This window comes from Ochotona curzoniae, unplaced genomic scaffold (assembly GCF_017591425.1).
Source record: "Ochotona curzoniae isolate NIBS_2020 unplaced genomic scaffold, NIBS_Ocur_1.0 scaffold_4701, whole genome shotgun sequence".
In the NCBI taxonomy this organism is placed as follows: Eukaryota; Metazoa; Chordata; class Mammalia; order Lagomorpha; family Ochotonidae; genus Ochotona; species Ochotona curzoniae.
This window is the reverse complement of record NW_024467122.1, coordinates 60,153,063-60,166,282: the sequence shown is the minus strand read 5'-3', so window position 1 is coordinate 60,166,282 and position 13,220 is coordinate 60,153,063. Positions and strand designations below refer to the sequence as shown.

The window sequence follows — 13,220 nt, the reverse complement described above, 5'->3', positions numbered from 1 at the left end:
CTCGCACAGTGAGACTGTTGATGCCTCTATGAACTTTACTGTCTACTTTCTAGATGATTTGTTCTGCTTCAGTCTCCACACAGAGATTAAGTGCATAACAGGAATCAGAAATTACCTCAAAGGAAACTCAGCAGTGCTTGGGCTGTCAGCTTCCCTTTTTTCTAAGTTTTGGTTGCACAAGTTCAATGTCCTGGACCCCAATGTTTGTTTTGCAAGCTTAGGGAAATTTCTATGAACTCCAAGCTACTGTCAATTTGGTCTCCAGGCCCTGAATTACAAAGTGCCAAATATTCAGGGGTGTGGAGCCAGGGAGAGAGGCCAGAACTTGAACATCACCCATTAGGTATAGTTCTCTTTTTTCAGTGTCTGAGTGTTCCCTGGTACTGCTGAATTTTATTCTTTTCTCCTAGTTGACCTTTGAGTGACCAGACAAGTCTAATTTTAGTCCAGTGTAATAACTTCAGACAGAGTCAGAAGCCAATGTCTCTAGCTAATGACTCTTCTGCAATATTACCCTATTCCAAATAAACATTACCAGCTGGTTGTAAGCAACTATAATCATCTTTAACTGTAACCCGCCTTTACTTCCTGAATCTGTTTGGTTTACAAATTCTCTATTTTCATAATTTCTCTTCTTCACATCTTTATGCTTGGAATTCTTACTATAACAACTTATTGGTGCAGCCTGCTTTTTAGCATAATGAATGTGATTTCATTTTTTTCTTTTTAATATTTTTTTCTTTTTAACTCACAAAATAGGTATTTGCTGCTTGAAACAGCTCCCTTAGAAATCTTTACATATGGTAGAATTTCTAGATCAAGTTAGTTGACACATGCACTCTTATACGCTTAGAATTTTTGGTGGTGAGAACACAAAATGTCTAATCAAGTTTTCAAGAATACAATATGTTATTACTTATTTGGTAATCACCTTCACAATAGGCTAGTAGAACTTAGTCTTCTTTTCTAATTGAAATTCTGCATCTTTTAAAACCCAAATCTCTACACCCTCCCTACAAAATAGCCTTAAGTTGTATTACTATGCCATTTTATTTTTGATACTTCCAAGGAACAGCTACATGAAGAAAATTCTTTAGTCTCTTCATTACACTGTTCACTCCTTCCTATATCTTTTCACCCCCCATTCTTCTCTTCCAGCTCCCATAGCGCCTAATGAATTCTGTATAAGCTTCATAGCACTTATTAACAATAAATGAGTTGAAAACTACCTTTTCTGTAACACTTTCTACCAATTTTGTTAAAAATACTACATAACTCCCTGGAATAACATTACTTCCCGTAGACCACGGCCTATACATCTTAACTCCAAAATTACACTCATAACTTCTTTTACCACCTGAAAGCTTTTCTCCCCTTTCCTGCACTAATTTGACCATATTTTCCACAGTGTACATTTAATATTTTGCTATCCATACATGTGCTGAGTCCTCCAGATACTTCTTCTGTGTGATCCTATTATACTTGTCTCATTTTACCTTGCTATCTCTAGAACAATATTTTTATTTGAAAGGCAAGGAGGGAGAAAAACAGATCTATCTGCTGGTTAACTCTCCAAATGCCAGCAGCAGCAGCCAGGGATTGGCCAGTCTGAACTCCTTCTCTATCTCCCATGTAAGTGGCAGAGGTCCAAATTCTTGAGGCATCACTGATATTAGCAGGAAGCCGGACCCAGGAGCACAGTTTGGACCTGAAGCCAAGCACTCCAATACAGGATGCAGGTACCCAAAGAAGCATCTTAGCTCTGTCATCAAACATCTGCCCTTTGCCTTACCTTTCTGTGATTTTCATACTCTTCAGTATCCTTTAGACTATCTGCTCCTTTCAGGGTGAGGTGAGTGTTTTACTTACATTTCCTGACAACAACTGGATATGGATGATCCTCTTTAATAGAATGTGGAAGATTCTGACCCCTTTCACAGGCAGACTACTACTTGTATGATTACAAATGTGTTTGACATAGACACATTTATGAAATATTATTTGTTAACTTTTTCAGAAATATGAATTGCTAGTGTAGTTGTAAATGAAAGAAAATTTACCTATAGATGCAAGTCAGTCTATAAGCAGCCTTTAAAAAAAAAGTTCTATTGTAGCTCTTTTATTAAGGACATAACCTCACCAAGTGAGGGATATTTCTTTTTAAAGATGATATTCAACTAAGGCATATAAAAATGCAACATAATTCAGTGAAATATAGTTTTTAAATAATGCAAACATTTTAATGATCGCTTTATAACAGAAATATCTGCATGGTGATGAAGATTGTATGAAGAGATTTTAGCATGGCACAATCAACTGTAATTTTACCGTGTGTCTGTACTGTGAGCTTGGAAAAAGGTGCCAGAGTATAAAAGTCACTACTTACAAGGAGTATTCAGGCACAGCATCCCTGAAGGCAGGAAGTTCACGCACATATTCATTATAAAACCATTTCACTTTGAAATGCAGATTCATATAATCGGTGCTCTTGCATAATCTCTGCTTCTCATGTTCTGTAACAGATAAAATCGAGCATTTAATAAAGTTTGATATGCCAACAATGCAGCTGTATCTCAACTCACTTTTGTCATCCATATTTCTAAAACAAATAAATTGGTGTGTTAATGGTAACACCAAAGATTTCTTGCTAAATGCACACTTGATTTTATATGATGCAAAAATAACTGTGGATGACACAGAGCGTGGCTTCAGCAGTAATACAAAAATATCTTGATTATTCTAATGTGCTGTGCTGAGAAAGGTGAGAGTTTAGTTGTGGTTACAGAGCAATAGCACATTAAAAAATTCCTATTAATCTTTATGCTCGTTTATTTTGACTACTTTTAGCCACATGCAAAGTGACAGAAGAATTAAAATTCAAAACACGAATAAAACCAGCAATCCCAATCATGGTTTAATATTACAAATGTAAATGAGTAAATCATATTCCATCCCAGTCATTTAATAATGCATTAAGATAGCTGGAAAAAGAGGAGGCATTTCTAACTTCTAAATATGAATTCTGAAATACCTTAAGTTTGTTTAAAATTTTTGGTACTCTATGACTTTTTGACATTTATTTAGCAGTATTTTTAATATGCATAATGAAATGTGATTCTGCACACTATATTATGCAAATACGAAATGAAACAATTAGGACACTAGAAACAAGTTAAGGGCTCCCTACCCTTACTTTGTAAAACCTGACAGTAGAGGGACTTCAAATCTGATGGCAAACACAAGAGAGAATATAGGCTCAAACTAAATATTATTTGAGTAGAATAGTCAATTTAGGACAATCTGCACATATGACAGCAGGAGGAGGCACCACACAGAAACAAGAATAAACAAATACTTCTAGGCCCAACTCCTGACTCACAAACAACATTGCGAACAAGACGCTTTGCTTCAGATCCCACTAAATTCATTTCACCATTTTTTAAAAAATTTTTTAACCATTCTCTTTTAATCTCTCTCCTTTCAGGCATCTAGTGTCCTATCATATTTAAGACAAAGTATTTATTTGATAATCTTGTAAGTAGTAGCTTTCAAGGCATCTTCAATAGGTGTCAGTAGGAAACCAGTGCCCTGGGATCCATGTATGTGGAGTGTTCAACCTTGCGCAAATACAGACAGAAATTACACAGCTCTGGGTTCCTCTGTCACTTGTGTCCCTGTGCTTGGTGCCTGCACAGGGAACGCGGGATGCTCAGCATCTGCTTGTGGCTAACTCCACCTGCTCTTTGATGAATACCCTCCAAGACTGCATGAAGCTTGGTGGACTAATTTGACCTGGGGGTGGCAGGTGAGGGCAAGATTGTGTTTCAACACGTCAAGGCTGCACTGCTAGCAGCAGAAAAAGTCACCACTTTGATTTGTGGGGAGAATTATCACTGCACAAGTCGTGAGGTGAGAGAAGGAATTACAAAGTGGCGTAGCACAGCATTAGCTTCAAGAATTAATAAGCACTCCTTTTCTTACTTTTCTTAGGTTTCAATCAGTGCTTCTGAAGGTACTCAAGCATCAAAAGAGCTCACGTAAGAGCTGGGAAATACTTTTAATAAGAAGTAATTCGAATTCCAGTTCCTTTTAAGTTTACATATGTGCAGCTCTAGATGTAATATACATGAAGGCTAAAAATGATTGGCCAACTAGATGACCATTGATCCTAAAATTTCCATTATTTTAACTTTAGATATGGGATTTTGTTAAATTTTAGTTTTACTGTGATAATGTAAATGGAGCCCAAAGGAAGAAAAAAGCTTTAAAAAAAGTAGAAAAAAATCCAAAGTGAAAATTTGCTTACATTTTTAGAAACAAGAAAAAAAGGAAACTGAGCAGACATCACGTGACTCTTGTCTGGCACGTCTTTAAATGGAGCACAAACTATTTCAAATCTTTTATTTTAACTGCACAATTTGTCATTTTGCTGAAATAAAGGTGAGAAGCACATTTTATGGAACAAAGGTTTAACAATAGATCATTTACATAGTAATGTATTTTAAAACCCAACACTGCCTGTATAATGATAATGCCCAAATATGCAAGTATTACCTATCCACATCTTAATAATTAAATCTTAACTTTGACATTTTATGGATTTTTGGCATAAGTAAAACATACTTGTATTAAACATGATTTCATTATGTTGCTGTGAAGATATATTTAATGAGGTAGCAATGTAAATTGTTTTAACACCATGATTTGGAAATGTTATGTCCATGGTACATGGGCCTCCGTGTGTGCTCTTGCCTCTGTAAATATTAAGAACGATCCTGACTTTACACGTTGTTTCTTCCAAGACCATTTGCTCATTAACCAAATGCTGGAGCGAAGGGCGGCTCAAGTTTATCGAATGTGATCCGTTTTATTGATAGTGTATCTTGCGCTGCAACATGGGTGAGGCACTGGGAAAATGAAGATAAAATATATGTTCTTGGATTTGCAATGTCTTGAGCTTAAGGAGGAAGGTAATATGTTAACATCAACCTAATACGATATTGCACGTGCCATGATTTTTATAATACACAGTATGTCATGGTCTTGTGGAGAAATGAACTTAGCCCAGCTTAATGCTTTAAGTGGCCATTTATAGAATTTTCTCATAGTGAAACTTAATGTGCAATGAGGAATCTACATACACACACATTAGGATTTAATTTTCTTATTCCAAAGAATACTGATTTTATTCTATGAAAGGAAGAATTATAAGAGGAAGAGCAGAGACAGAGAGTAGGATCTTTCATCTCCTGATTCATCCCTCAAATGGCCACAATGGCAGGTGCTGGGCATGACAGAAGCTAGGAGTCTGGAACTCCCACATGGGTGGTAGAGGCCCAAGTAATTTCACTATCTTCTGCATTTTTCAGGCAAAACAGCAGGGCACTGGATCGAAAATGGAGCATCTGGGACATGATCTACTGTTCATATGGAATGCCAGTTAGCTTAACCTTCGGAGATGGAAAGCTGGCCTCCAAAAGGGATAATGTTTAAAATGTGTGTGCTCCTTCTGTGAAATTATGTTTCAAGTTAAAACATTAGGCTTCTTTCTTGTCTTCGCCCATGTTTTTAAGTACATTTGGATGATCCTTGATAACACCTTATGCATAAAAGTCTTCACCAGTTGCTGGTGCTGACAATTCAGAACCCTCTATGCTTCAGGAACCAAGTAAAAGTCAGCTTTGCAGCCAGGGCCAGCCTGCAGTTTCCTTGCCATTCCAGTTCTCCAAAACCAATGAAGTTGTCTATTGTTCATTTTGGGGACACCCTGCTCAGAATACACGGAATCTCTGGAACAACATTTTCCAGCACTCTGCAAGCTCTCTGCATTCCTTCAGCCATACGTTCTTGCCGTTCCTGTGTGTCAGGACACACCTCTGTGTATCCTATTTATTGAAGCCACATGTTGGCCGAGCCTCCACTCCTCTCCTAATGCACTCATCAAAAATGGATATGGGAAAGATCGAAAGGACGTCATTGATGTTTCAAAGACAAAATCCGGCTTTGTTCTCATCTGGAGACTATGCTTTGTAGTTTCTAAGAATGTGTCTCATACAGTAATGCTAGCGGCGTTTCTCCAGCCCCTTTGCTGGAAAAAAAAATCTTAGAATAATTACTAGATTTCTTTTTACACAAATTGTGAATTCTATGGGAGTTGGTTTCAGTCCTGTGACTCTGTGTTTCCCTCACTAATAATTACTGCTCCCCATGGGCAGGAACAGGACACCAGTGCCATCTGTTTCCCCCTTCTGTCAGATCAGCACAAGAGTAACTGACGTCTTTCCATGTGTGAGAACACGTTGGCTGCTACAACCAGAAGCTTGCAGCTTGAGTCGGTTGGTAGTGAAAATCTGCACTTGAGGACACTGCAAGCAGTACAGGGAAGAGTGTGCCCCTGTGTAATGAGGACTGCTTGTAGCAAATACAAAATATAAGCACTTTCCCCATACTGACATCTAGTGATGGCCATTAATTCAATATTAGTGAAAAGCTTAATCAAACGATCACCAAAACATGTCTCATTCCTTGCATGCATTCAATAAGACTATGTCTCCTTGTCTTCCAGTTGAATCTTGGACTGAAATAATGTACCTTAGTTCTAATCTTGCCCTAATTCATTCCTTGTAAATCCTTCATGACCTCTTCATTCTCATGTATTTTTTTAAAGATTTATTTTTATTACAAAGTCAGATATACAGAGAGGAGAAGAGACAGAGAGAAAGATCTTCCACCCGATGATTCACTCCCCAAGTGACCACAACGGCCGGTGCGGCACCGATCTGAAGCCAGGAGCCAGGAACATCTTTCAAGTCTCCCATGCAGGTGCAGGGTGTCAAAGCTTTGGGCCATCCTCGACTGCTTTCCCAGGTCACAAGCAGGGAACTGAATGGGAAGTGGAGCTGCCAGGATTAGAACTGGCACTCATATGAGATCCCAGCATGTTGAAGATGAGAACTTTAGCTACTAGGCCATGCTACCAGGCCCATTCTCATGTTTTCTGAAGATACAGAAGGTCTAAATGAGGATTTCATTTCTCTAACAGGGTCAGGGAAACTTTTTTTTTTTTTCTATGCAGAGCCATTTTGACATTCACTCTTCATGGGCCATACAAATGATCAACTTTAATATTACCCTTCTATAGATTGAATTGAATTTTGAATCCTGCCTGCAGTTGTCCTGGTATTAACAAACCAAATGATCCTGTTAGCATTATGTGTCCCGGAGGCTGCACAATCCCTAATATTACTATGAAATGGTAGGAGGCTGAGTTTTCAAGAAAACTCTCAGAGGAGAGCTCCCAAAAGTTTGCCTTACATGAACAATTCATGAACAAACTTTGACTGTGATCAACTGTTTGTTATGGATTTATTTTATATGCTATTATGTTTGTTGAATCATAAAAATGATCTTCAAAGACTGAGTTTCACTTGTTAATTATTTTCCTTACTACTATATACTACATAGATATGTGTTTATGTCTGTATACATGCATCTGTATATACACGTGTGTTTATAATCTATCTAACATACAGTTGCATGTATTCAGGGATCTCCTTGCTTTGGGGAACTTTGCTGATCCCATTAAAAATTATTCCCGGGTGGGGGGAATCCCCAGTGCCTATAAAACTGTATCACATAATACAATGTTAACAACAATAAAAAAAAATTACTCCCCACCTCCCCATCACAAAAAAATCCAGTTAACCAAACTTCATTGAGCTCATGTAAAAATAGAAGAATTTAGGTGTTGAGTGAGAAAATAGCATAGAAGTCTAATACAAGAGTGCGTGGATGGATTAATATCAGTTTTTATCTCCCTTCCAGCCTTATTTCATTTATCTGAGTCCCCATTTATATCCTGCATGATTATCACCATTTAAATGATTCTATAAAAATGAACAGTTACTGTTACAAAATGTATTGCCTGTTTTCATCATCTGTTGTTATATTCCTGTCATAAACTATAATTACATATTGCTCAGGCAATTTTCAAACAAACTACAATTACATTCTAAAAGCTGCCTATCAAACATCAATGAGGTTTCAGCAAACTCAGACATGCAGTTCCAATGATTTTTATTTATCCTCAAATTAAATTCCATTTAATGGTGGACTCTGCTGAAAATTTGCATCTATCACATTTGATGTGAATACTTCTTAGAATTTATCTAGCCATCAATCCTACATTTTAAACTTTTGACAACCAAGATTCAACTAGCTCGTTACATTTACAAATAAAACATTTAATTGGTTTTCCAAACTGGCAAATAATAATTCTGTTAAAAATTTAACCTGTGAATTGCATTAAGAAATATAAATATTTTACTACTATAATAAGAAAGTTTCATTAATATTATATAAGTAAAAGGTTCAGTAATTTAGAAAATATGGCTCTTTTCTTTTAAATGGCATTTACCAGCATTTAGTTGGAAAGAATGTACGCTTTTCAGAAAGTTAATGTGTATGCATGGAGTTTTTTGTATTATGCATAAAGGTACAGGTTTGCATTCGTTTGTATAGCAGGGATTATATACACTGAACTTGTTTTCATGCTGAACTCAAATTTACTTGTTTTGTTTAGTTTGCAGGGCAGCCAGAAGTCTGGTACTTAGCCAGTTCCAATTCTGTGCCATATTACTCAATGTGTGCACAATTGCTGAAGACCATTTGCAGAAAATAATTGGCTAGAAGTTGTGGGATGTAGGTGTGAAAGGTTTAATTGTCATGATTGTATGTCTGGAATTCTGGACCCTGCAGGGTCTTCCCCTGCACCCTATTATGAGAACACTCTGCTTCTTGAAACACCAGGAAGTAAGCAAGAGATAGGTAGTTCCGTGGAGTGTTAAGATTTACAGGACAGATAGCTACCTTCAGAGCATTCTGTAAACTACTGTTTGCATTGAAGTGATAATATCAGATACCCATGCGTATACACTGTTAATCTTCACTACCTGCTTTTTGCTTTGTGTCACACAGATGTCCACTGTCACACAGATACCCACTGGCACAACAGTCACCCTTTGTCGCGTTGATAATTGCTATAAACCTCCCCACACACATATTTTGTTCAAGGCACTTCTTTGTTCATGGCAAGAAGTGGCCACCTGACTGAAGAATAAAGACATTTCACTTGCCTTGGAATCTTGCCCAATTTCTTTGAACTCTGAGAGAAAGAGGGAGGGAGGGAGGGAAAGACGGAGAGAAAGAGAGAGAGAGAGAGAGAGAGAGAGAGAGACAGGAGAGACAGGAGAGACAGAGTTTGTGTGTGTGTATGCTCTGAGCATCTTTATGTTTCTGTTAGAGAAAAGTATACAAAAAAAGAAACAGGGCAAGAAAGAAATGCCAGAGGCCTGGAGACCTCTGGGTGCCATGATTTAAATCACATTAGAATCCTATGTAATGGCAAAGAAAGAGAATGAGTCACGTGGAGAAAACATTGTGGTGCTTATGAGAAATTAAGAATAAAGGACAGGAAATGTCATGAAGTAGTGATTTCCCGTTAGTCTGAGTTTGTTAGAATGCAATCATGGACTGGGCATTTGTGCAGGTGTTAGTTTTTGTTTGGGACCCTTACATCCCACACCTGAGTGCCTGAGTTCTGAACCCAGCTCCATTCCATTCCCCAGCTTCCTGTGAACCAACACTCTGGGAGGCAGCCAGTGCTGGATGGAGCAGTGGACTATTCATTCATCCCTGACTTCTGACTCTGGCTCCAATCCACACCCCACTATTGCAGGCAGCAGCATGGTTTACTACTGAGAGATTCACCTACAGTATCCTCTTGCCCTTCTTAAAACATGTACACATCTGTAAACTGCTGATGTCTTGGCGACCTTATCCCTTAAACTTTACGTAAGTCATAGGGGATTTCACCATTCTTTCACTCAAGGTTCACAATAACTTTGAAGTTGGTCCTTGTTTCAGCTTTAATAGTAGTCATGTTTCCCTACTAGGCGTACTTACTAAGTTGATGTTTTATCCTTCTTTGTTCTAGCTAGAATATCTGTATGTCACTGGGTTGCAGATTCCTGATTTCGATTCTCACAGAATCAGTGGGTCTGGAATGAGCTGTGGCATGTGAGCAAAACATAATTATACAAAAATCAGCTTTCAGGTATATCTGCTGCAGATGCCCAGGGTAGACTATTTTGAGAGACTCTGTACTGAAATAGGTCAGATCTCTGAAAACTTCACTTCAGAAACACAAGGTACCCTTCAAAATGGAAAGAAGCAACCCAAAAGACATTTCTCTTTTATGAAACAGAAACTACATAAGAAGAGAGTAGGCTGAGGTAATAAGAGTATTAATTAAGGCAGAATTGCTGCTCTTACACTCAGTTGATTAGAAAAGTAATATTTGGCATGAGATTAATATTGGACAAGGGTAAAAACTACTGACAATTTTTGTAGCACTCTGATAGATGATGCATTTTTAACAAGGAACTTTATAAAGCAATTAGCAGTTAATAAACCAGCTTATGGAAAGAAGCAGGGAATTTATATAAAGAAGGAAATGGCCACTAAACTTATCAAAATGCATAAATGTGTTCATATTAATAGAAATGAAAATATATAGGGATGATATTCATGTCCCAATTTGGTAAAGAGTAAAATAAATGTTATTTTGTCATATAGAATCCAAAAATAATGGCATAGCACATCAAAATTTTAAATGTGTAAGTGGTTTTCAATGCCACTGGTAAGAATTTCACTTTTCTATATATTTGCATATATTAATAAAAAAGTGTTAATTTGGAGATTCTTAGAAATGATTAAAATTAAATATTTATTGGCACAGGAGAAATTAGTATGTTTCACATATCATTCAGTTGAAAACATCATGACAAAGAAAAAATAAACCTAAATGCTTTTATACGAGTGGCTTCAAAGGTTCATAGTAGAAATACAAGGTAATATAATTTCTTCAGTTCTTTAAAGTCTCCTTTACAGCACTGATCTCAAGTTTGGTTGGTAAGTAAACTAGTAAGATAGAAAAAATTAAGTCACTTTCTCAAAGTTATAACATCCATTAAAGTATTATTCATGATAGTCATGATCTGGGACTCTGGAAGCAATTGTTTCTTAGCAAATGAACAGATAAAGCATGGTATACATATTTGATGGAATATTAGTCTTTAGAAAGTAGGAATCCTGCTATTTGTGTCAACATGCATGAATGTAGAGGAAATGAGGCTAATGAAATCAGGCAGGTAGAGAAATACAAACACAAGTATTAGTAATTTTTTTTTTTTAGTTTTAATACATATATATATATATTTTTTTTTATTGTTGCTTACATTATATTATGTAGTACAGTTTTATAGGCGCTGGGGATCCCCCCCTCCCCCCATGGTGGATTCCTCCACCTTGTTGCATAACCATAGTTCAAGTTCAGTTGAGATTCATTGCTTGCAAACACCTGCCTAGCATAAAGTTCAGCGTCTTATTGTCCAGATAAGTTCAGTGGCCTCTTGGGGAGACCTTCTATGGTCTGAAGATAGGTCTAACAGAGTAAAGATCCAGTCAGTTAAAAGCCCCAACAAGGCCTCAGTATCATTATACAACATTATGGAATTAATTGACATAGTATTGGGTAAACAATATGTTAAAACTAATGCAAGTTCCATTCTTCGAAACATCTGGGTTGAGACAGTATCAATGACACGTTCAAAAAATAACAAACCACCAAACAAAAAATTACAGGTTAAATCAAGGCAAACATGTGGTATCTAATCTTTTGGGATTCGCTCATTTCCCTTAGCATTATAGTTTCCAGTTGTGCCCATTTAGCCACAAAGAACTGCATTTTGTTTTTTTTAATAGCTGAATAGTATTCCATGGAGTAGATGAACCAAAGCTTTCTTATCCAATCTTCTGCTGATGGGCATTTCGGTTGCTTCCATGTTTTCGCAATTACTGATTGTGCTGCAATGAACATAGGGATGCATGTTGGTTTGTCGTAAAACAGGTGTTTTGGATATATTCCTAGGAGTGCTATTGCTGGGTCATATGGTATGCTGATTTTGAGTTGTTTGAGTGTTCTCCAGACTGATTTCCATAAAGGCTGTACCAATTTGCAGCTCCACCAGCAGTGGAGTAGGGTTCCCTTTTCCCCGCATCCTCGCCAGCAAGCGTCGTTGGTGTTCTTGTTTATGTGGGCCAATCTTACTGGTGTTAGGTGGTACCTCATCGATGTTTTAATTTGGATTTCCCTTATTGCTAGGGAGCTGGAACATTTTTTCATATGTTTGTTTGCCATTTGGACTTGTTCCTTTGTGAAATGTTTGCCCATTTCCCGTGCCCATTTCTTGAGTGGCTTGTTTGTTTTGGTTTTTTGGTTGTTTTGAAGTTCTTTGTATATCCTGGAAATTAGCCCCCTATCGCCTATATCGTGTGCAAAGATCTTCTCCCACTCTGTGGGTTGCTTTTTTACTTTGTTGATTGTTTCCCTTGCTGTACAGAAGCTTCTTAGTTTGATGAGGTCCCATTTGTTTATTCTGTTCTCAACTGCTATTGCTTTTGGTGTCCTTCTTAGAAAGTCGGTACCTACTCCTAGGTCTTGCACAGGAGGCCTAAGACATCAACTCTACCAAAATAAGAGACGCTGGTATTTCATAAGTTGCTGCTTCAAGTCTCACCTGCTCTCCTTCTGATTCAACTCTCTGACAGTGCTACTGGACAAAGCAGTAGAAGATAGTCTAAACGCTTGGACCCTCCAAGCCAGCAGGAATCCTAATAAAAAAGTCCTATCTCCTGATTTTGCTCTGACCCATCCTTGGCCATTGCAGCCATCTGAGGAGTGAATTAATGAATGGAAGATTTCTGTCTCTCTTCTCTCTCTCTCTGTGTTTCAAACAAATAAATACATTAGTGAGCACATATGTGTGTGAGAGATCTAAATAGTTGCAGTGATCAAGACTGAGCCACATGAAATCCAGCAACTTGGAATTTCATCTGAGTTTCCCTCCCACATAAGTAGCAGGGGCCTGTGCAATTGAGCCATGTTCTGCTGCTTTCCCAGGTGCATTAGCAGGGAGCTGGATTAGAAATGCAGCAGTCTGGACTTGAACTAGCGTCCATATGCTATTGGAGTTGCAAGTATTAACTTAACCTGCTGTGCCATAATATCAGTCTCAGGGTTTTTTTCTGTTTGTTTGTTTTTGGCAATCAAATGTGATACTATATATTTTCCTTGGAAGCTGTCAGTTTCAGCAAAATTG

The 13,220-nt window shown here is 37.5% G+C and overlaps 1 protein-coding gene across 2 annotated transcripts in view; it reads right to left on the bottom strand.

The window, feature by feature from the left end:
* The window catches only part of UNC13C (unc-13 homolog C), a 500,819-nt gene that overhangs the window by 132,601 nt on the left and 354,998 nt on the right, over positions 1-13,220 (bottom strand). For both annotated transcript variants that reach the window (XM_040969448.1, XM_040969449.1), the window contains one exon: positions 2,387-2,513. In XM_040969448.1, coding sequence (XP_040825382.1) covers positions 2,387-2,513 — 127 coding nt within the window. The remainder of the gene's footprint in view (positions 1-2,386; positions 2,514-13,220) is intronic.